At 33.0% G+C, this 24437-nt stretch overlaps 2 protein-coding genes across 2 annotated transcripts; one reads left to right on the top strand and one right to left on the bottom strand.

Moving 5' to 3' along the window:
* Nucleotides 1-1232: 1232 nt before the first annotated feature.
* Nucleotides 1233-1997, top strand: LOC131955853 (zinc finger protein 181-like). Its single transcript, XM_059320137.1, has one exon. It carries the CDS (start codon nt 1233-1235, stop codon nt 1995-1997), a length of 765 nt encoding a protein of 254 aa, XP_059176120.1.
* Nucleotides 1998-4506: 2509 nt separating this feature from the next.
* Nucleotides 4507-24344, bottom strand: LOC131955866 (zinc finger protein 883-like). Its single transcript, XM_059320155.1, has 2 exons — nt 24212-24344; nt 4507-11164 (listed from the first exon to the last, which is right to left on the bottom strand). Exon 2 carries the CDS (start codon nt 11138-11140, stop codon nt 9311-9313), a length of 1830 nt encoding a protein of 609 aa, XP_059176138.1. The 5' UTR covers nt 11141-11164; nt 24212-24344; the 3' UTR covers nt 4507-9310.
* Between the last annotated feature and the right edge of the window lie 93 nt (nt 24345-24437).

Raw genomic sequence — 24437 nt, forward strand, 5'->3', positions numbered from 1 at the left:
TCGTTTCAAACTAAATTATCTGCCCCTAATAGACGTCACTAAACCCGGCTCTACTAATGTAAACATTTAGCGTGAACCACAGCTCCCCAGACCATGTAGGGGTGGGGTGATAGGGAGCGCGCTTACAGCTTGTTTTCTAGTGTCTCCCAGAAGAGAATTATATATATAGATTATAATAAAATTAACCATGTTTATATTAAGCTGCTTAAGCAGTAATGGAGCCCAACTGTTGTAAAATTTAGACTGTCTAGCCTTGAAGAAAGTCTTGTTGTTCAATATCATTGTTTGTGTTTCCCTGCAAGGACTATAAAAATATTTCTCATTCAGACTTTTATTAGAAGAACCTTAGTTGTCAGTAACATTTTCTATTATTACTAATAATATTACAAGATTTTTAATTACATTTTTAATTTTAAATAATTAAAGAGTATCAAATATTTATCTTTCAGCTCTAAATGTTTGGTCAAGTGGATACCTCTGATTAATTTAATAACTCTAGTGTTATAGAACAAACAGAAAATGAGAGAGCAAGTAGGTCACTGTGACATCTGTTCAAGAACATTTTCATCTTTTGAAAGATTACGAACACATCTATATATATAATTCTCTTCTTCGAGCCGTTAGAAAACAAGCTGCAACCTCGCCTTACAGTCCCCTCTCTTCCTCTATATCAATATCACAACCACCCCCACCCCGCCCCCACATTGTCTGGTGAGTTGTGTTCACTCTGTTTACATTTTACAATCACAGAGACGGGTTTGGTGACGGCTATTAGGGGCAGATAATTTAGTTTGAAACGATTTTAAACTTAGAGGAGGTAACTAAGAGGAGGCTGCTTTCACGTGGGGGGGGGGGGGTAGTGTTTTTAAGCAAATATTTTCAATGGCAGCATTGGTACTGTCGAATTCACAAATTATAAATTACTGAAAAGTAGAAAAAAAACAACTAAATAGCGGCGTATGATACGCAGCGGGTCGGCTCGTTGGAATAAAAAGCACACAGAAGTGCAAGCTATAAGCTGTTGTTTTTGTGATTTTATAGTTGCAGAGGAGCCATTGTTTGCTACACATAAAAAGGAATTTCATCCAAAGGATAGGATGGCCTGTGAGTTTTGTGCATATACCACAGGAAAATAGAGTAAGCTGAAAAAACATCACATAAAAGTTCATGTGGCTCTATCAAAAGAAAACATTGTTTCTGATTTACTAAAGGACAATTTCAGAGAGGAAACCATGATATCTTCATGTAAATACCCACCAGATTACAGATCCACTTCTTCAAATTGTGGAAATGTAGAAGTCAAGTGCTCAATACTGAAGGAGAAAGAAAATGTATCATTAACTAATGAAAAGATAGCTGAGTTGTACCACAATATGTTCAAAACATGTGAAAAGTTGCAGTTAAATCATGAAAATAAAACAACTGGACCTCAAAAGTTACAGACTTTAACTGGGCAAAAATGTGAATGTGGTCTGGAGAATTATACAACTTGTCAACTATACCATAATGATGAACAGAGAGGCAGTGATCCTCCAACTGAGATTTCTGTGTGTGACATTTGCCAAAAAAGTTTTAAATCCTTATCTCATTTGGCTTCTCATAAAATTGTACACACTCCATTGAAATGTTACATATGTTGCCACTGTGATAAAAGTTATAACATTGGAGATGAATATGATCTACACTTAGCAACACATTTTAGGTATAAGCCATTTAAATGTGAAATTTGTGAAAAATGTTATGCAGATAAACAATACCTAAAAGCTCACATTAGATTACATAATGGAGAATCAATTCACAAATGTGAGAAGTGCCATTACACGTCACCTTATCTGTGTCGGCTAAAACAACATCAAAAGATTCATCTAAACCTTCAATCAGTTGAGGGTGTTGAAAATGTACAAAATTGTGATATTTGCCAAAAAAAGCTTTGTTTCTATAGCTCACCATTTGTCCCATCAACTGATACATACACCTTTGCAGCTTTACATATGTAGTCATTGTGACAGGCTTTAACTTACCAGATGAATATGACCTGCACCTTGTAAAGAGACATTTCAGGTACATTTAATCTCACACAAACGGCATATTCATCTAGTTTAACCATACTACTGAAGACACACTACGAACAATGTTATCATGTGTAGTTAATCAAGGTATGTTGGTGTTGGTGCGAAAGATGTGATGATGACATAATGATGAAAGATAGTGACGTTTTGTGTAGAAACTGGTTGCTGTGTATTGTGTGCGTTAATCTTAGTCTTGGTGAAAGGGTGTATATGACCAGTGTGACTCTGTAGAGTGAATCGTGAGACGTTCATGTGGATGACGATTATAAGCAGAATGTGTTTAATAAATATCAGAAGAAAAACCTATTTTCATCTTGTCAATAAATTGTCACCTGTGTCGTCTAGACGTGTAATGTTATAATGACTGCCTATGTTGTCTGATATTCTCACATGGTAATGAACCAAGTAGTTCAACCCTCTCACAATCGAAAAATCTATATATATAATTCTCCTCTGCGAGCTGTTAGAAAACAAGCTGCAAACGCGCTCCCTACCTCCCCACCCCTACATGGTTTTAGTGAGCTGTGTTCACTCTAAATGTTTACAAGCAGAGCCAACGATTTTAAACGTAGGGGGGGGGGGGGGGAGGAGGGGGGGTTATGGTCCTTAACGAGCCACTTATAGTGTTTTAAAGAAATATTTTCAGTGGCAGCGTTGGTACTGTCGAATTCACAAATTATGAATTACTGAAAAGTAGAAATAACAACAACTAATAAGCGGCGTATGTTATGCCGCGGGCCGGCTCGTATATTATAAAACTGATGTGACTGAAGAAATGTAAATTTATGCTGCAATTTTTAATTTTTTTTATTGACATTGGTAGTAAAAACACTGGTGTTTTTTTTTTTTTTTTGCATGGCTCCAATTCTGTTTATACCCAATCACAGTTAGATGAGGGGGGGGGGGGGGATTGTAAAATGTTTAATTTGCTCAAGTTACAGCTATTTCCAACAATGGGCTTGTGTCTCTTTCAATACCATCATACTGCAAAGTTTGTTTTTTTTACTTTTTAAAAGTTTTTTTAGATCTGCTTGTCACATATCAAGAAATGTATTGTGTTATTTATTGGAAGTCTGTGTTATCTTCTTTCTATTTGAAGCTTATCTGAAGTTTTGGTAACTGTATTTTCTTATATAACTAGTAATTTGATTTATGTAAACACATTTACTAGTAATAGCTAAGCCGTATAGGCTTTTATGTTCTTTTCTTTAACATATGATAAAGCTTTTCTATTGCTTATGATATACATTGAAATTTATTGGACACATAAGAAAATAAACTTGTTAATTAACAGTTCTTCTGAAATATCTGCAGCGATGTAACACCTCGTCAATCTCTGTTGAGGCTACATCATAGGATTAATTTAAACCCATAACGAGACAAATGGTGTTGAAAAATTACACACTTGATTCTTTATGTCATCGTATCAACTTTATATGTAGTTATCAAACCAATAAAGCATTTTGATAGTAGTGACAGTTTAATTTTGGATGATGACTGTTACACTTGCTTTTCTTTTAAACTCTTAATATTATTTAAGTTATTTATTTAAGTTCCTGTAAATTATCAAACTTTATTTAAATTACCACAATTTCTATCAATTTTAAAAAGCATTAGTATTTTGCACAATTAAGGTCTTAATGTTTTGTACTGGGCTTTGTGCATCAGTAGAAGTGATGTCACAATTAGCAGTCTTTTAACACTATCTTAACCAAATTCTCCTCTTTATTTCTAAAGAGCTAATTATTACACAAATATTTTTTTTTAAATTTTTTTTTAAATTTACATTAATTTGGTTTTAAATTGTAAATTAAATACTTAAATTCTGTCTAATCTTAAATATATGCCTATTTCTGTTTTTTTATTTACCTGTTGGATTCTTTAAATTTGTTAATTATGTTTATAAATTGTGACATAAATTTTTTTCTCAGATGTAAACAATATTGTTGAGATTCATTTCTAATTGCGTTTGTGTTGAGGTTGTATTTTTCATATTGTATGTGGCCAGCTATTAACTGTTTTGATAAATAAACTAATAGTATTTACAAAATTAAGTTTCGAACTTGAATGCAGGTTAAATTAATGTATGTGGCATGTGGTTAAATAAACTAACAGTATTTACTAAAATAAGTCTCGAGTTTGAATGCAGGTTAAAGTCAGTAGAACGTTCCAGAGTTCACCCAGCTCTGATGTGTACCTGACTCACATTATGGAAAGCAAAGACGGCTGGGCATAGTGCTGACCACACTAACCCTTTAGGTGCTGAAGTCTCTGAAAAATGAACTCTACTTCATGTTCTTGGACACGAAAAGAAGATGATGATTCACATAAAGACTAAGAATAAATGACCATATTTCATTTGATGAGACTAAACCTATGTAATTGACCATATTATCTATATACCCTTCCCTAGGTCAGTGCAACCGTGGTGAAACCCACGGTGGTTAAATCTTATCCTTAACCTTAGTCTAAATAAAAACACAAACCACTAAAAATAAAACAAAAAAACTTTAACAATTTACAGAATTTATTGCATGAAATAAAATGGAACAAAAAAAAACGTAAACATTAAGTCAAATTCAAAACATCCTAATGCAACACTAAACAATCACCAAACAAACAAAACAACGTTCAATGGAATATTATGTACCTTCGGTACCTCGGAGTCTAGGCTCTGAAAACACAGACAACCATCCTTACCAGTACTGCCACCGAAACGCCATCTAATATCCGCACCAAACATCAAACAAAACAATCCATACAAATCAAGCCAAGTTGCACAAACAACTTCACTGGAAGGGGGAGGGGAGAGAAAAAAGAAAAGGAAAACAAGAAAATGCATGGAAAAATATATATACATCAATATACATATGTTTATATACTACTGACTACTACTAAAGATATCTAAAGCCTCGAGTAAAATACTAATAACTACTACTACCACTAATCCTAGAATACTAAATCAATTCTCAAAACCACAATAAATCACTGTCTAACCAAGAAATTAGCCAATTAAAAATAACGTGCAATAAAAATCATCATTATAGAACCAATTTATCCTACACAATGAGCAGCACGAAGCCATTGGTCTACCTATACAACATCCACACTGATAACAATAAAGTTAACACACCCCGCTAAGGCCCCAAATAGAGGTAGACACAAAGCAAGTGACTCAACAAGACGTTGTAATAAACATCACACACATTAATTTTACAGCAACCTAAAACTCGAGGCAAACTAAAATACACTCATTACTGTCTAAGACAACCACAACAAAATTACTTGTGACTGAGCCCAACTTAGTCATTGTGGGGAACCCACAATAACAATACTTTAAAATAAAAAAGTAAAATACACAAACACACTCAAACCAGTTTTGGAAACCATCCTAAACATAGTGACCTAAACCACGTGGTCTAAAACACGCCAAGGGTTTTAGAAAATACCAAAATACATTTCAAATCTTTCAAAAAAAGAACACACACCACGAGTATACCAGGCAAGCCGATGCCCACTATCTCTTTTTAGACGAAAAAGAAAGAAAACGAGAAACATCGGCAGGCGCTTTCATACAAATCACACATATACAAATACAATAAAAAACACAAATACCTTCATGCACGAGGTGAGCCCACACAGAAACTGACCTGATCTACATCTCGCCTCGGGTCAAAAGAAAGAAATTATCCAAGCGGTAAGTTTTTATACTGACCGCTTCGTGCGGAACGGGAAACCCTGTAGCCGCTGTCAAGTGGACCATTCACGCAGATTCGCACACAATAAAATAATACAAAATAAGACATCCATTTACCCGCTCACACTAACATTAGTAACAAACAAATGTTGTCCGACACTGACCTTACCTAACTTGCAGGTACAGGCTTTGGAGCATCACAAGAGAGGAAAATACACCCCAGCATTCAAAACACATTGGCCTCATTGGAATTTACATACAGAAAGTGTTGTGAGAAAAACAATAATAATAAAATTTGACACACACTTTAGCCATTTTATTTCTTAAAATTTTCACGTTACAATTTGTAATAATTCACTGCTTTAGAATTTAGATTACAAGGCTATTGTTTTAATAGTAAGGAATAATAAATTATATAATAACTAGCCAAAATTACATTACGTTGAAACTAAGATACCAAAATGTAACAATTGCAGCTCTAGTCTTTCTTTTCTTCAAATTTATAATTTTTATGCTGTTTTAGTAAAAAAAAATTAATGTTAATTTATGACATTGAAATGTTTGGTTAATCTTTAAATTGTATAGCCTTTTGTGAAGAAAATTATTTTATTATCTTTTCAATCACATAGTATGCAGAGAGGAGTCTGAGATTTGGCATAAAGTTCATATTGACTTGAGGTGTAAAGAAAGATAAAATCTACATATAACATGTTACAAATGCATTTAATTTAATAAAATAAAACATTTAGCAAAAGTAAGGAAGTGACCATAAGCCTTAGCAATGGTTGGAGCAACATGAAACTTGGGGTTAGTTCCATAAGACATGTAAATAGGGGAGGGAGAGGAAGTTTTAACATATGGTCTATTTGAGTTATACATTGCAGACAGTATAGTCTGATCATATGATTTGAGATACTATACCTCTCAATATAATAATTAAAGGCATTTAGCTAAGGATGAAAAAGTTTTTACAAAAAAAATTGCTGTCTGCTCAGAAGTTTTGTGGTCAATGTACCTGTTGGCCAGATGCCATTGTGACTGCTGGTCTGATGTCATTGTACTTGTCTAATGGAGGTTGTATTAACTGTCAACCTGATATTCTGTCATGTTGCAGTATGTCTGACTGAGCTGTTTGTGAGTAGTGTAAATGTGTAAAGTTATGAATGAGAATTGTTTTTCAGTACTTATATTGTAAACATCTAGTAAATGTAAATAATACATTGAAGTTAAACAGCGTGTTTTATTTTAGTTAGCTTCTGTTATTGTTAATGTGTAATTGGTTTGATCAGAATTGGTAAACTCCCTTGTCCCAATGAATGTGCATTGTCAATTTTATATAATCTGAAACAGGCAAATTAACTGTGTGGCCTGAACAAAACCATGCGGGTATAAAAATAAAACCCTGGGTCCCTAAAGTGATAGCTTACTTCTCCTATCATACATATTTACACATAACACAAAAAAGAGTAGGATACTTAAAGAAAAAATGTACACATGCAGCTGACAATAGGATGCTATTTCCTTTTACAGTCAGAATACAATTTCTTTTTAGAGTATGTACAATAATTGACGAGGTATACTCTTTGACAAGAGAACCTTTTTATAATACAAACATTTATTAATCATGGCCCACTATTGGAAGTTATGTGCAGAGAAAAATTATAAGAAATTTAATAATAATAATTTGCTATAGATATTAATTTTTTATGTTAAAAAATGACTTTAAATTGGTTTTAAGTCATGATGAATTTTTTTGACTATATGAAGTAAATTTAAAAGAAAATATTTCCTTACCAACATCACATTCCTCTGTCTTGTAGAATGAATTTTTTTAGAGTATTTAAATTTGAGAAAATCGTTTGTGAAAAACATCATTTAGACTACAACTTCTAGAAAACCTTTAATGACATATACCACTTTCATATAGCTTGTCTCATAAATGAACTTTTTCATGTGCACTTAATTGAGAACGTTGAGAAAACCATTTATAGCCAAAAAAAGTTTTTTTATGTGTAGTTAAACTATTCTGAGTAAATCATTTAGGATTAACATCAAATTCATTTGGATTTTTTCCAAATGAACAAAATTGTCTTAATAAATCACACTTACGAGCAAATTTTATAGGACAAACATCACATTCATCATGTGGCCTTTCATCTGAATTAGGGGTCTCCAAACTTTTCAGCCCGAGGGCCGCATTAACTATCAAAAATCAGTTCGCGGGCCAGAGTAGAGTTTCTTCCATGCATCCTTTGGGGTGGCTGTGTCCACCGTGCCCCCCCCCCCCAAAGAAATAGAATTAATATAGAAATAAAAACACATTTTAAATGCAACCCCCCCTCCTTCCAGGAGAAAAAGTCTGAAAGAAACACTGTCCGGCCGACAACACACTCAAGGTCCAAGTTTGTTCTCCTTGGGCAAACACAAAAACCCTGCCGCTATTTTTTAAACTTATCTCTAAGGAGGTCATTTGCTTGCAATTCAATGACCTCCATCTGAACTCATCTGGGCAACTGGTTACATTTGCTTTAAATGGGTTTTGAAGCAGTCTCACTTCTTCTGCCTTTGAATCCTAGTCAGAAAACCGTTACTGAAACTGCAGGTCTTTGATGATCTTGCATTCAAATGATGTGGGGAACTCAACTTTACTGAAAGTGCGTCAAGTTGTTGCCCTGTACTTGTTCCAAAAACATGGAACAGCTGTCCAGCGACTCTATTTGAATTACAATGTTTTCATAGATGTTTGCAACACGGAGAGCAAAGGTATTTAAACCCAAAGCAAAGTACCTCAACCACTTCTAACAAACATTTTTTTCCGTAAACAAAAAGATCTCCGTGGGCCGGATGAAAGGACCTCGTGGGCCGCATCTGGCCCGCGGGCCGTAGTTTGGAGACCCCTGATCTGAATGAATATTTTTTTGTGTTCTTAAATTAGAATATTGAGAAAACATTATATTAAACATCACATTCATGTGGTTTATCTGCAAAATGAATAATTTTATGTTGTAATAGATCTTTCTTCTCCACAAAGATTTTATGACAAACACCACATTCATGTGGCCTTACTACTGAATGAATATTTTTATGTTTACCTAAGTTAGAACTTCAAATAAACCTTTAATGACAAACATCAAATTCATATGGCTTATCTCCAGAATGAACATTTTTATGCTTTTTTAAAACATAATTTCTAGAAAACCTTTTATGACAAACATCACATTCATGGGGTTTATTTCCTGAATGAATCTTTTTATGTGCTCTTAACTGAGAACTAGAAAATCTTTTATGACAAACATCACATTCATGGGGATTATCTCCTGAATGAACCATTTTATGTTCTCTTAAAGTAGAACTTCTAGAAAACCTTTTATGACAAACATCACATTCATGGGGTTTATCTCCTGAATGAACTTTTGTATGTTCTTTTAATTGAGAACTATATAAAAATCTTTTAAGACAAATATTACATTCATATTCAGAATGAACAATTTTATGTCGCAATAGACCATTCTTATCTGCAAAGATTTTATGACAAACATCACAATCATATGCCTTTTCTACTTTTAATAGCTGAATGAACTTTTTTATGTTTACTTAAGCTAGAACTATTTGAAAACCTTTTATGACAAACATCACATTCATGTGGCTTATCTCCTAAATGCACATTTTTATGTTTTTTTAAATCAGAATTTTTAGAAAATCTTTGATGACAAACATCACATTTATGTGGTCTTATTCCTGAATGAATCATAATATGTCGATTTAAGCTAGAACTATATGAAAACGTTTTCTGACAAACCTCACATTTATATGGCCTTATTCCTGAATGAATCCTATTATGTTGATTTAAGTTAGAACTTTGAGAAAACCTTTTATGACAAACATCACATTCATATGGTTTATCTCCAGAATGAAAATTTTTATGTGCTCTTAAATCAAAACTTGAATAAAACCTTTTTTGACAAACATCACATTCATGTGGTTTATCTGCTGAATGAACTTTTTTATGTGATCTTAAATTAGCATTTCTAGAGAACCTTTTACGGCAAATATCACATTCATATGGTTTATCTCCTGAATGAACATTTTTATGTTTTTTTAAATCAGAAATTCTAGAGAACCTTTTATGACAAACATCACATTCATGTGGTTTATCTGCTGAATGATATTTTTTATGTGATCTTAAATCAGAACTTGAATAAAACCTTTTTCCGCAAACATCACATTCATGGGGTTTATCTCCTGAATGAATCATTTTATGTGTTCTTAAATGAAAACTTTGAGAAAACCTTTTATGACAAACATCACATTCATGAGGTTTATCTCCTGAATGAATCATTTTATGTTTTTTTAAATCAAAATTTCTAGAAAACCTTTTATGACAAACATCACATTCATGGGGTTTATCTCCTGAATGAATCCTTTTATGTGATCTTAACTGAGAACTAGAAAATCTTTTATGACAAACATCACATTCATGTGGCCTTTCTCCTGAATGAACCATTTTATGTTCTCTTAAATGAAAACTTTGAGAAAACCTTTTATGACAAACATCACATTCATACGGCTTAACTCCAGAATGAACATATTTGTGATATTTTAAACCAGATCTATGAGAAAACCTTTTATGACAAACATCACAGTTATATGGCTTATCTTCAAAATGAACATTGTTATGCATATTACTTTCAGAACTTTGAGAAAATGTTGGATTATAATAAACAATTTTATTTTCGTTGTCCCCAGACAATTGTAGATTATCTTTAAGTCCATTTTCTTGTTTATCCTCAAAAAATAAAAATTCTGTTGTGAAATCTTGTTTTAAATTTTCAGAAGATGATAATTCTGGTTTTAAATTTTCAGATGGTGAAAATACTGCTGATGCAGCTGGTTTCTTATTAATTTTTTCAATTGAAAATGTAATTTCAGGTTTAACATCTTGAGAAGTATTAAATGACATTTTAGGTTTTATATCCTGAACATTAAAAAATGATAATTCTGGTTTTATGTCATTAGAAGAAGAAAATTCTGAATTAAAATCAGGTTTAACATCTTGAGAAGTTTTAAATGACATGTTAGGTTTTATATCCTGGAAATTAATCAATGTCAATAATTCTGTTTTGATGTCAGCAGAAGAAGAAAAATCTGGTGTAACATCAGGTTTAACATCTTGAGTGGTTTTAAATGTCATGTCAGGTTTTATATTCTGAGAATTATAAAATGACAATAATTCTGTATTGATGCCAGCAGAAGATGAAAATATGGTCGATAGATCTGGTTTCAAATCTTCGGAAGATGAAAATCCTGTTAATTCATTTGACTGTACATCTACAGTAGATGAAACTGCAGCTAACACATCTGTTTCCACCTCCATGCTGGACAGCTTCTTAGATATGAACTGATGATTAAAAAATGTAAATGTTAAACTGGTGATTAAATAACCAAAACAACTTATTACTAACGAGCAGACCCGCGGCGTATCATACACCGCTATTTAGTTGATTTATTTTCTACTTTTCAGTAATTCATAATTTGTGAATTCGACAGTACCAATGCTGCCACTGAAAATATTTGCTTTAAAACACTAACCCCCCTCCTTTCCCCTAACCCCAACCCTACACCCCCCCCCCCCCCACCCGTGAAAGCAGCCTCCTCTTAGTTACCTCCTGTAAGTTTAAAGTCGGTTCAAACTTAATTATCTGCCCCTAATAGCCGTCACTAAACCTGGCTGTACGGTTTGTAAACATTAACGTGACCACAGCTCAGCAGACCATGTGGGGGTGGGGTAGGGTGGTAGTGATAGTGATAGAGAGAAAGAGAGGGGACTGTAAGGAGGAGCTTGCAGCTTGTTTTCTAATGGCTTGCAGAGGAGAATTATATATATAGATAACATGGCAAAATTTGTAATACATGCCAGACTTTTGTCAGTCTGATTACTAAGATGTAATTTTAAAATAGACAACCAGTAATGCAAAGCAATCAGGACTGCAGATTAATATCTTAAGCTACCAGTTTCTTAAAAATTATTTTTAAAAATAGAAATACTAAGATATTAATAATAACAAAAAGTCAAAACTTGATTTGCTGTAGTTAGTCCTTAAATGTTAGTAATAAGTGCTTAATCTTTTCCAAATATGTAATAAAAGTTTTAAAATTAATTTTAACTACATTTCTAAACTGTCATAAATAACTTAATAAACACTTGCTTTCTTTAGGTAGCTTGGCACTAATTTGCACTTAATTTTTTTTTTAGTTTTGTGACAATATTTGTACACAATAGGACTTGTAAGTACTTGTTCTCTCTCACTTAAATTCAAGTCCTGTTAGCCGGGGAGAGATAAAAGAAATTGGAACTAAATCAATTGTTGTGACGGGATTTATATTGATAACAAAAAAACATGGCAGTTTCAAGATTTAAAAATCATCAACAGCTTCCTTAATGCAACAATTGTAAAAACTTTCAATGCTATTTTATTCATATGGCTGGGAACTAATATATGTGCATGTGTTAAGTTTTGTGTATATGGATATATTAATTTGTTTACAGGTAGTGCAATGAAGGCTAGGGGACGTTATTGTTATTCTACTCATCTGGTTTAGCCTTTGTAAACTACGGAAAGAACACAACACTAATGGTGTCCTCTTCCAGTTGTAGAATGTAAAGAAATGAGCTTTTTCATTCAAATTTGATTTAAATCTAGATTTTATAAATTAACTTATCAAGACCTACACTATAAAATGTATACAATTTTCTAGGTCAAACTAACAGAGGTTGCACACACGTGACCAAAACCACCTGTTGACATCCGCCGCCATGTTGACGCCCTAGCCTAGCACTGGTCTTCTCTATGTATTTTATAGTGCTAGTCCTAAGTTTATTTTAAAAACCATTCACCCGCAGAACAGCAACAATATTTGAAGAAACTTAATTATTCAGGAACCTATTTTTTTTGCTTTTTGTCCAGCTGATAGACAATATGAATAAAAATAAATAACTGACAAAAATGTAAACATCTATCGGAATCTATCCAATCAAAAACCACAACTCTAGTGAGTCAGCCTCAAGATTCTAGAATTTAGATTTAGCTATATACCATATACTAGTTCATTTTAAATACGCAAAAATGCACTTAACATGACTTTACAGATGGACTTGTGATTATTTATGAAGACATTGGAAGCCCAGGGCTAGTAGTTGTGGCCAAAGTAAGATCATTCTTTATTATTTAGATCTAGTAATATTTAGTTTGCTAGCATATTTAATTTATTTTATTATATTCTAGTGCCCAGTAATACACTTGTAAGCTGTCACACTGTCAAAGTGTTAGATACTCAGTAGATAGATCTAGATGATTAACTCAAGTCACACTACATTAACTATGAAACACCATTTACTTGATGAACACTGTTAAAACTTAAATTTTAAAGCATGACTTAAGATCACACAATTTCTTAAATTTTGCCTTGTCCTCTGAATTTACTGGATTTCTAGACTAATACTAATGTTAGCACTTATATTTGCTACTCAAAATATTTAGACTATATATTTCTATATTTAATAATAGGCCTAAATATGTGTCTTTTTAAATTATTCATACCCAGTTAACTTACAGCAGACATCAATAATTTTAATTGCTTGAATTCTATTTATAATTATAGCCACAGCAGGGTAATTAGTAAGCCTACTTGATTTATTTTGCAGGTCTGGGTATTCACTGAAAGCATTATAAAAGCCTGCTGTATTGAGCCATGAATTTTGAGTGACCAAGGTGGACTCATTATTGCCACCTGCTCCAATTGTCTGGACGGATATGCAAAACTTTTTCTAATGTAGTAAAATTATCAATAAAAAAACCCAAAATAAATGAATTGATTTTATTTGCTTTATATTTAAAAATTTACAAACTGAACCTTTAAAAAGTTGAATGGCAAAAATAAAAGAAGCATATCTTAATGAACTAGATAAAATTATTTTAAAAAATAACACTTTGTGTAGGTCAGTGCATTTTAAAATTCAAATAAATGTTCATGTTGACAGCTAATATCTAATGGGTAAGTGTTGAGGGCCTGATTACTGCGGCATTGAATATTTGCATTACTTACACCCATATTCAATGGGGTAGTCTTGATTGCCTGATTACAGCTGCACTTGATATTTGGTTATTCAGCCAACAATTGTACCTAAAGGACCTCCGCTTCTTCGTTAACGTTTTTCTTTGCTCATCTTTGTAATATATGTGTGTGTTTTTCAACTGATTACTTTTTGCAAAGTAATATGATTATGTCTAAGAAAAAGAGTGAGAGCCAAGTTGATGCTTGTTTTCAACTGTGAAATTTTTCAAGTCTACTTTGATAAATGAAATTCAAAATAAATAAAGATAAGATATGAATAGTGGGTTTACCTGGCTTAGTTGAATAGCAGAAATATGACAATTAAAACATACTACATTTTACAATAATGTGCTTACTTGTAATATTGACTGACTAGATCTAGAAGTACTACTAATATTTAATCATGCTAAAGGCACTTTTAGTAGCCTAATTACTAGATCTAGTAGTAGTTCACATTAAATAAAGATTGACTATGTATGAGATACAAATGTAAAAAAAAAAGATATTTTACTACTTGCTCTTCTTTACCTATTAAAATCTAGAAGAAGCTAATACTAATTAAAAAAATATAGGCCAAGACTAGGCTAAAGTAGGCCTAGCTACTTTAAATTTAATTAGATTAATTAAATCTATGTCATAGTATTTCTGTATATCTGCTAGACTCTAGCCTAATGTTAATGTAACCAGTCATTCAACCAATACATTATTCTTGATTGCTATCACTAAATTATATAGTAAATACAATTATTTAATTGTATAGTTTATGAGTATTAGACTATAATTACTTAATTAACAATTAGAACCTAGAGTATATTGATAGTTGATAGTTAGTATACTTCACCAGTAATAGTTTAGTTAAAGTTAGACTCATAGGCCTAAGCCTAATTAAATTAAAATTTTATCATTACTTTTTCTCTCTTAGTATTTCTGAAGGCCAAATATATTTTAAATTTAATTAAGGATCTAGTAATCTAATATATAAAGCTCAATTCTGTATGTAACATGTAATATGTAAAGTGTAAAAAGTTTGTCGTAGATACTTCAAGTGTTAAATTCTTAAAGTCCTTATGGTCTAAATTTATGAGTTAAAAAATTAATATTGAAAGTGTTGGGAAATAATTTTCATTTTTCAAACTGAAAGTAATAATTGTCGGCATGTTCATTAAACACAAGTTTTAAAAAATATCATCTTTTAAAAAAATTTCAAATATGTCTTTATTTAGTCCTTTAGCACTTACTTCCCTTTGATAAATTAGGAAAACACAATTACTTCCCTTTATAAAAAACATTGCATTAGTGGAAAAGAATTTACTTTTTATTACTTTGTTTTGGTGTTGGAAAAAAATATAATTACATAATTAGCGGGGATTGATCAAGTGCAAATGTTGTAGGTATTTTACGGATAAGCTTGGAGTATTATAATTGTTCATTAATTAAATTGAAACGGGCGCGTTCGTTTAAATGAGCGCAAAAGACTATGAATAAGTTGGGGTACTACAGTCATTTATTAACTCTTTTCAATTCTCTCCCTTAGCTATCGTTCTTATAAGATCGACGCAGAAATGTGTATTTTTTAATAATAATCCCTAAGCTTTTTTATTTTTTTAAAATTGCATTATTTTCCTAATTGTTTTAGCATTTATAAAAAACACACATAAAATGCGAAACTTATTTTCTTATTATGAAAAAAGCGAAAGAAAACGCTTGAACCGAGCATGCCTTGCTTACGCCATTTCGGATTTTTAGTGAAGTCGATTTGAGACAGACTCTTTGAATTAAATGAAAATAAAATGTTTAACACCGCAAGTGATATGAGATTTTGTGATGAATTGTCTGATGAAGATATTGTGGAAACAGAATTCGAAGATTCAAACGATGATTTGGGAAATATCTCAGTTAATAACTCAACACAACATAGGGACATGAAGCGGTGAGTTGACAACTTTTTTTTTCAATGTTAAGAATAAGACTGAACATGTTTAATTAAATTGCCCCACTATGAAATTAATCATTATAACAAACACTCATATTAATTACACCAGCCTGTTCTGGAAATATCGATATAATATGAAGTATTTATATTATTTATTAAATATAAAATAAATTAAAATAGTGAATCCCTGAGCCCTGTGTCATTTCGTCAAGCTGTACTTTACAGTGGATATGGTGAAGACAATTGTTATGTATACCAACCATTATGCGATTGTTGGTGACGTCACTGGCCTTTTTTTCCCCAGCAAGAAATGCTGGTTTTCGCAAATTAATTTTTTTAAATCTGTGTTTCTCCCTAATTCAGTATCGCTGGATAACCATGAAACATTCTGCTAGAACGGTTATCCTTAAAATAGATGATAATATTAAATAAGACTACTCGCACCCGATCCTAGTCCTTTAATAAAGTTTATTTAGGCCTATCTCTAGACTACACGGCGAGTTCAAATGAGCCAAAAAAAAAATCACGTGTTGACTAAACTAAATTTTAAGCCAATCCTGAAAAAAAAAATGACGTCATGCCAATATTGAATAACCCTAAGGCCTAGCCCTAAGCTAGCATAGCAGTAGATGTACCATGTAGGTATGCGTGATGGGCAGATCACAAGACGAAGCGAGACTACCGATTGGATAGGCATATGCCCAGTTCAAATCTCGTGATACTCGGGATGGAATAATTTAAATGTGTGCATTTAATATGGTGTTGTGTTGACTAATAATGTATACAATTTTGTTTTAATTTTTCTTATAGGTATTGGTAGCCATGTTATTTTAAATGTGTCAAATTTTTTAGCTATTTCTTTGCTCTTTCACTAATATCTTTCAACAAGTAGTAATGTACATAATGTTTTGACCAGTAACTATTTTATACAATATTTTTTCCAAATTAGTATAACAGTAAAAATATATAGGCCTATAATTCTAGTGAAACGGGTACTCAATGTTAGTCTAGTATAATCAACAAGCTACAGCAAACAAAAAGGTAGCTGACATATTACTAGTTATTCTCACTAAACACCAATGTCATAAAAAGCCACCACCCAAATTCTCACTATGTCCCACCCCCCCATTACAAAAATCACAATTTCCCCAAAAGAAAGACAAAATAACATACTATGAATGTGACATTTCTTAAGCACCCAGCCCACCCCCTTCCAGAAGATTTATTGTAATACCCTCTTCTGGATGCTATTTAAATTAGCAAATTATTAATTCAGGTAAGAATTACTCCAGAAGTAATAAAATAATGGCCGCCTTTGCGCAGTTCGCTCCGCGTTACGCTTAATCTTTACCCTAGGTGGCACGCAATCTATAAAAAAACAGATTTCAGGTCTGCCCGATTTTTTTTCCATGGTAACAATTAAATGTTGACATAGATCTAGATCGAGTTTAAGTGTATTGATATTATTTCAACACCTAAGAGTCTCGTACTTGTAAAAAAAACAGTACAGAGTACAGTGTAGTGTCAAGGAAAATTTGTGAGGTCATATGATAGTCCTATATCTAGCAGTAACCTAGCTAAATCAAACTGTCCTTTAACCTTTAGGCCTAGCTATCTAGCATGGGTGATAGTAGATCTAAGTCTAAATTATTTATCCTGTGTGAATTTAAAAAAAAAAATTCAATTTGCTTGAAGAGTGAGGGGTTGGGAGGAAGAGAGAAGTGAAGACAGACGATCTCATGTGAACGACTAAGGCGTATGCTTTAGGCCTGCTGAACTCTCAGTGACCTAGCCGACCGTGGTGGGATTTTCCACTCACTGGATAGTAAACGTAAGGCAAGCAAGCAATCACGACAGTGACGATGTTTGGAAATTTTATTAAAAAAAAATAATCATAGGTCTAGTCTATGTCATATTTTCAATATGAAAAAAAAGTAAAAAAAAAAAGACTAGTACCGGCCGAGCTAACCACGGGTTCGAACTATGGGTCTATGAACGTCAGACTACAGCTGCCACACTGTTGACTCAACCACATCGGATGTAATAGAGAAGTAAAAAGTAAGCATTTTCAATTACAAGATGGCAAATCGAACTTGCGAGACGCGTTGTCTATTCTTTAGGGACCACGCTCTGCGAGATGCGTAGTCACTTTGTAAAATAATACAAAACTGTTGGAAGTGGTATGTAATTAATAATGGACACCAGCGAGAAAAGTCTCAAAGGTTTTTGAGAGGTGTATAAATTAATTTAAAAATCATGCACGGCGTATTTACAATTAATATGGTTATAAAATCCTGCCTGTCTGGTTTTTTTCGGACTTTACTAAAGATTGGACGTATTTGATGTTTTTAATGTTTTCGGTAACTAAATAAAAATTAAAAAAAAAGCAAAAACAATTTGGTTTTCATGTGTAATGGCGACATAAACAATGGCATCCTGTTATTCTATAGGCCGCCATATATTCTATTGTACACATTGTAAGCTAAAAATAGAAAACTAGGTCATGGGGTTTTAAATTTGCATTGTTATTTAAAAACTTGATCTGCAAAGTTTTGTAAACAAATAGTTATCGATCACTAAGTTACTGTACAGCCAATCAATATTTGTCTTACAAAAGTGAAACATCCGGTTATAACTTAGGCTTGATGAAAATAAATAGAAATGTAGCCTTAAACTCAACAAATTATTTTCAAGTTCTCTGGATTTGCAACTTTTATAGCATTTATTCTAAAAATATAAAATTTCTAAATTAATTTTAGGCTTAAGTTTTTATTTTTTTTTACGGTCTAAATCTAAAAAGCACGTTTTTAATTCCATGTCAACAACACTATGGAAGGAATCTCGCCAACTCGCTTGTGTCCATTAACTAGCTAAGAGAAGAATTGATGACTATAATTTATTAATATTATGAGATCTTCTCATCTAACTTTCTCCGAAGTGACTACTCAGAAGAAGATTAATTTTTCTCCCCAATGTCTCCACTTAGTCGGCAAAAGATAGCTCTGCACATGTGCAGTGACCTATGGCTAGGGTTAGGGTATCACTAACTGTTGGAAGTGGTATGTAGGCTAATTAATAATTATTAATTAACTAGCTAAGAGAAGAGTTATGATGACTATGATTTATTAATATTAGTATTATGCTTAGAACTAATAATAATTAATATTACGAAGTGACTACGCGTCTCGCAAAGCGTGGCCCCTAAGGAATAGACTACTTGTCTTGCAGGTTGGATTTGCCATCTTGTAATTGAAAATGCTTACTTTTTACTATTCCGTCACATGCTGTGTGGTTGAGTCAACAGTGTGCCAGCTGTAGACTGTAGTCATAGACCCCAGTTAGCACGACTGGTTTTTTTTTTTATTTTTTACATTTTTTTTTCATAATGAAAATATGACGTATGATTCTTTTGTTTTTAAAAAAAATGTCAAACATCGTCACTGGCGTAATTGATTGCTTGCATTACATTTACTATACCGTGACTGGAAAATCCCACCACTGCCCACGAGGTCACTGAGTTCAGTAGGCCTAAAGCCAGAGGCGTATCCAGGTTTTCGTTGTAGGGGGAGCGAAAAGAGCAACAAAAAGGCGCCGAAGTTTTAACACGTTCTATATATGTGTATTATATACGTGTATTATATATATATATATAATTACTAGCTGTATGTCATTACTTCGCTATGATGTAAAATAAATTGAAAGTAGCACTCCGAAGAAATAAGAAAAAACACGCAATGTAGGCCGACAAACCATAAATTGTATCAATCTAAACAAAAACAAAAATGTATACACACACTAAAACCAAAAACAATGAACGTAACACAATCTGTTTTGTAATTCGTGTAAAAAAAATTTCTTACATAATAATTCCTGGGAAATTATTTAAGACAAGTGAATAAGGGGAAATAATCACTCTCTTAATATAAATATGTATATATCTACACATTTAATTATAAATATCAAAACAAATAAATAATTACTTTAGAATATAATGAAATTATTTAACACTATTCGTGTTTATAAAATGTTTTTGTCTATAATCAGAATTTAATATATCGTCATCATAAATGCTAAAGTAATACAGCATAATAAAAGTTTTTAAAATCAGAGTTTGTATAAAATCACGCTTTTCGATATAATAGAAAAACATTCGGAATAACAGTTTAACAGCCTACATTTAACTAAATAACGGTCTTTTAGTTCAGATCATACATTTTTAATTAACTACTGCTTCTTTGTGTTCTTTAAAGATCATTTTTTAACATAGTGATAGGTATGGGTTAGATCACTGTATTGCTCACACGCCTTTTTACTGGTAATTGCTAAAACAATATTCAGAGTTTTACGTCAAAAAAGCTTATTTTCTGGCGGCATGGTACTTTGGTACATCATTACGCGTTTTTCTACATGTACTTAACAGATCAGTTCGGGGTGGGTTGGGGGGGGGGGGGGGGTTCAACTTCATTCACCACTGTCCGGTCACTTTAGGTCAGTTATCCAACCCAGTGTATACTTAGCGGGGCGACGTTAATGTCGCTCTACACAATTGTGGTGGTGAGGTGGGGGGGGAGATAACCAACTCAGAGTGAACATAGCGTCAGTTTTTAGATGACTGTTCTAAACATACATATATATTACACAAATATATATTACAGAAATAGATTTAAATAAGTAGTAGTGGTATTATGACAATGTTTATTTTTACAGAGGGGTCCATGGGGGAGGGGGGTTGTAACTGTTTCATATACTTTGTAATCGTAATCACTGTCGCCCAGACTGTAAGAATACTACTACTTCATCGTGATGACGTTGTTGACCTTGTCAAAATTTCCCCACCACTACGCAGTTTGCTCATAAGTAAATTTAAATAGAGGTGCCACATCAGTTGTATTTGTTTCTCTATTGTAATTTTTTTTTAATTAATCACACGATTCAAACTGTATATATAAAGTAATTATGTGTGAAATTTTATGTATAACATTTTGTAATTCAATTATTCGTAAGCAAATACATTATACAGTTGCCTTAAACTTAACACCCCTCTTGCTAAGTGGTACTACCCGTAGAGGTTTTGTTAAACGTTACAATGCATCGTAGTGGTTATTTTTAGAATGGCAAACTGATGCAGCTGTTAATACGTGTTGTAAACGTAGACACTACTAGACTAGTACAATAATGCTAATTTCTGCATAAAAAGAAATCTTGTGATTTACATAGATGTGCCGACCAAAATTTTTTTTAACAAATATCATTGGTTAAAACTTTGAGTTTCCAAAAAGGCGCCACTTTTCTGAAAATGGCCAGAGGGAGAGCGGCCGCTCCCCCTGCTCCCCCCCTGCGTACGCTACTGCCTAAAGCATACGTCATAGAATGAACACAAGTTCACGAGATCGTCTGTCTTTACTTCTCTTCCTCCCACCCCCCCCCCCCCTCCTCAAGCAAATTGATTTTTTTTTAAGTTCACATAGGATAAATAATATAGACTTAGATCTACTATCACGCATGCTAGATAGCTAGGCCTAAAAATTAAAGGACAGTTTGATTTAGATCTAGCTAGATTGCTGCTAGATCTAGGACTATCATTTGCCCCACTTATTGACACTACAAGTACACTGTACTGTTTTTTTTTACTAGTACTAGACTCTTAGGTGTTGAAATAATATAAAACTCGACCTAGATCTATGTCAACATTAAATTGTTACAACGGAAAAAAAATCGGGCAGTCCTGAAATGTTTTTTTAGATCGCGTGCCACCTAGGGTAAAGATTAACCCTTTGAGCCCTGGCCTCCCTGGCCTAATTTCTCCCATTTCCTGAGCTCCCAGGGCCAAACCAATTTTTACTTATCTGCTTCTAACTTTGCCTATAACTTTTGAACCGTTTGAGATAATCAAGCCAAATTTGGTATCCAGACTCAGGATCAAACAACAATGCAGCAAGATTCTGAAATTCTTTAAATTTTTTTACAATGTTTGAACAGAACAATGTATATTAAACGAACACATAATTATTGTTTTGATAGAACATAGAAGAAAACAATTTACATTTAGTAAATGTTTTGTTATTATTGATACCTGGCCACACTAGTTCATCGCCAGAAGTCCACTTTTGTGTGATAACTTTCAAAACAGCTATCACTGCCGGACCCGATGCAAAGAAAAACTTCGCATGTTTTGCACAGGTAAACAGTTTTTTTTTTTTCGTTTCGGCAAGTCTTTGTCCTTGGCACCACGTGCATTAGAACGTACTCGAACAGTTTCATTGTCACTGTCAATTTCAATGTCACTGTGTTCAGTCTCAAATTCAACGTCACTATCATCACATTATAGACCAGGAATATTATCTTCTTCATCAGAATCAATAAGTAGTTGTATTGATGAGATGCAGTCATTCCACTTCTTTTGTTGATATTTCGGTCTTTTGCTTCATCTTTTGCACCAACTTTATGTGCTGAAGTCGATGGCTGTGGCTCAGCTTTTCGTTTCGGCGGCATCGCTACGAAATATAAACACTTTCACTTTTCCTAAAATCTATTTTTAGAATCATAATCCAGCACAAAAATACATATGCCCAGTTTTAGTCAGTCTTCCGCTAATTATATTTAATTAGAAGGTATACCGGCCGCTAGGAATATGACGCTAGATCATCGGCCCGGAAAACCGGCTTTTCGGACATATATGCCTAATGTTGAAGCCGGTTTACCGGCCTGGCGGGCTCAAAGGGTTAAGGGTAACGCGGAGCGAACCGCGCAAAGATGGCCTTACGCGTAACACTGAGCGAACGGCGCAAATGCGGCCTTAATATTATTAGATTAGACCTATTACGGATTACGAGATCTGGTAATCTATCGTTTTGGGTACGTAAAATCGCCCGCTGCTATTAATGTACGAAAACGTTACCTCATTGTCAAGGCTGTAATAGAAGTATATTGTGATATGTTTGTATCAAATATTATAGATAAATGAATAACAAAGCTAAATCAATGGCTAAATATATCAATAGGCCTATAGGCCAGAAATTAACTTTAAACAGCAGTGTCTGCAAGCAAGATTTGCTATATAAACAGCAGCCATTTGTAAAATAGAGTGACTTCCGCCTGAATCTTGCGCTATAAGTCTATAAAACTTTAACAAGATGGCTGCTACAGTAAATGTCAGTAAATGAGCATGGTTGCATCTGTTGGAAATATCGCTAGTCTTCATTTATTACTGAAAAGTTTTAATTCAATTGTTTAAAAACAGGTACATAAATGAAACAAGGAAACATTTTTGTATTTTTAAAACATAAATCCTCCTTAAAACGTGAAATAATTATTAAAATGTAAGGAGTCACCTGTTTTTCACATTACTAGTCGCGGGCGATTTTACGCCAAAACGATAGATTACCCGAGATCTTCTCATCTAACTTTCTCAGCCATCGGCATAAATTTACCCCCACTACGTCAGTACTACTAAAAATGTTTTTTTTACTCTGGGGAAGTATTTTATTATTACTCAATCAACCAGTCCGTCAAAGCCCATCCCACCCCTTCACATTTCCCGGAATCAGCGTTTAGATTATTAATGGAGACGAGCGAGTTGACGAGATTCCTTCCATAATGTTGTTGATATGGAATAAAAACTTGCTTTTTAGATTTAGACCGTAAAAAAAAATAAAAAATAAAAACTTAAGCCTAAAATTAATTTAGAAATTTTATATTTTTAGAATAAATGCTATAAAAGTTGCAAATCCAGAGAACTTGAAAATAATTTGTTGAGTTTAAGGCTACATTTCTATTTATTTTCATCAAGCCTAAGTTATAACCGGATGTTTCACTTTCGTAAGACAAATATTGATTGGCTGTACAGTAACTTAGTGATCGATAACTATTTGTTTACAAAACTTTGCAGATCAAGTTTTTAAATGACAATGCAAATTTAAAAAACCCATGACCTAGTTTTCTATTTTTAGCTTACAATGTGTACAATAAAATCAATGACGGCCTATCCAATAGCAGGATGCCATTGTTTATGTCGCCATTACACGTGAAAACCAAATTGTTTTTGCTTTTTTTAAAATTTTTATTTAGTTACCGAAAATATTATAAACATCAAATACATCCAATCTTTAGTAAAGTCCAAAAAAAACCAGACAGACAGGATTTTATAACCATATTAATTGTAACTACGCCGTGCCTGATTTTTAAACTAATTTATACACCTCTCAAATACCTTTGAGTTTGAGAGTTTTCTCGCTCGTGTCCATTAGGGCCTATAAAATGGCGTCCTAGGAGGTTTAATATGGTCGTCTGTACGGGCAATGGTTTGTTTCGACCGTTGATTTATTATATAATTCTATTTTTATATCATAGTGAAGATGTTATAATATTATGTACAAATAAAAAAGTCAATTATACACGCACCTGCTTTAGTTTATTTTGACTTCAAACACAAGCTGTATAAGAGTGACTTTCTCTCGTTGGCCTCGTGAAAGACAAACAAAGAAATTAGGTCAAGCTAGCATCATTATGTTAATTATTAGCCACGTAAATACATGGGTAGTTTCGAATACAAATCTATCCGATTACGATACAATTAAATTACAATCAGAAAGAAATGATTCGATATTTTATATGTCCGCCCAAAACA

This window comes from Physella acuta, unplaced genomic scaffold, assembly GCF_028476545.2.
Source record: "Physella acuta isolate Inbredline_101_S28 unplaced genomic scaffold, ASM2847654v3 ptg001111l, whole genome shotgun sequence".
NCBI lineage: Eukaryota > Metazoa > Mollusca > Gastropoda > Physidae > Physella > Physella acuta.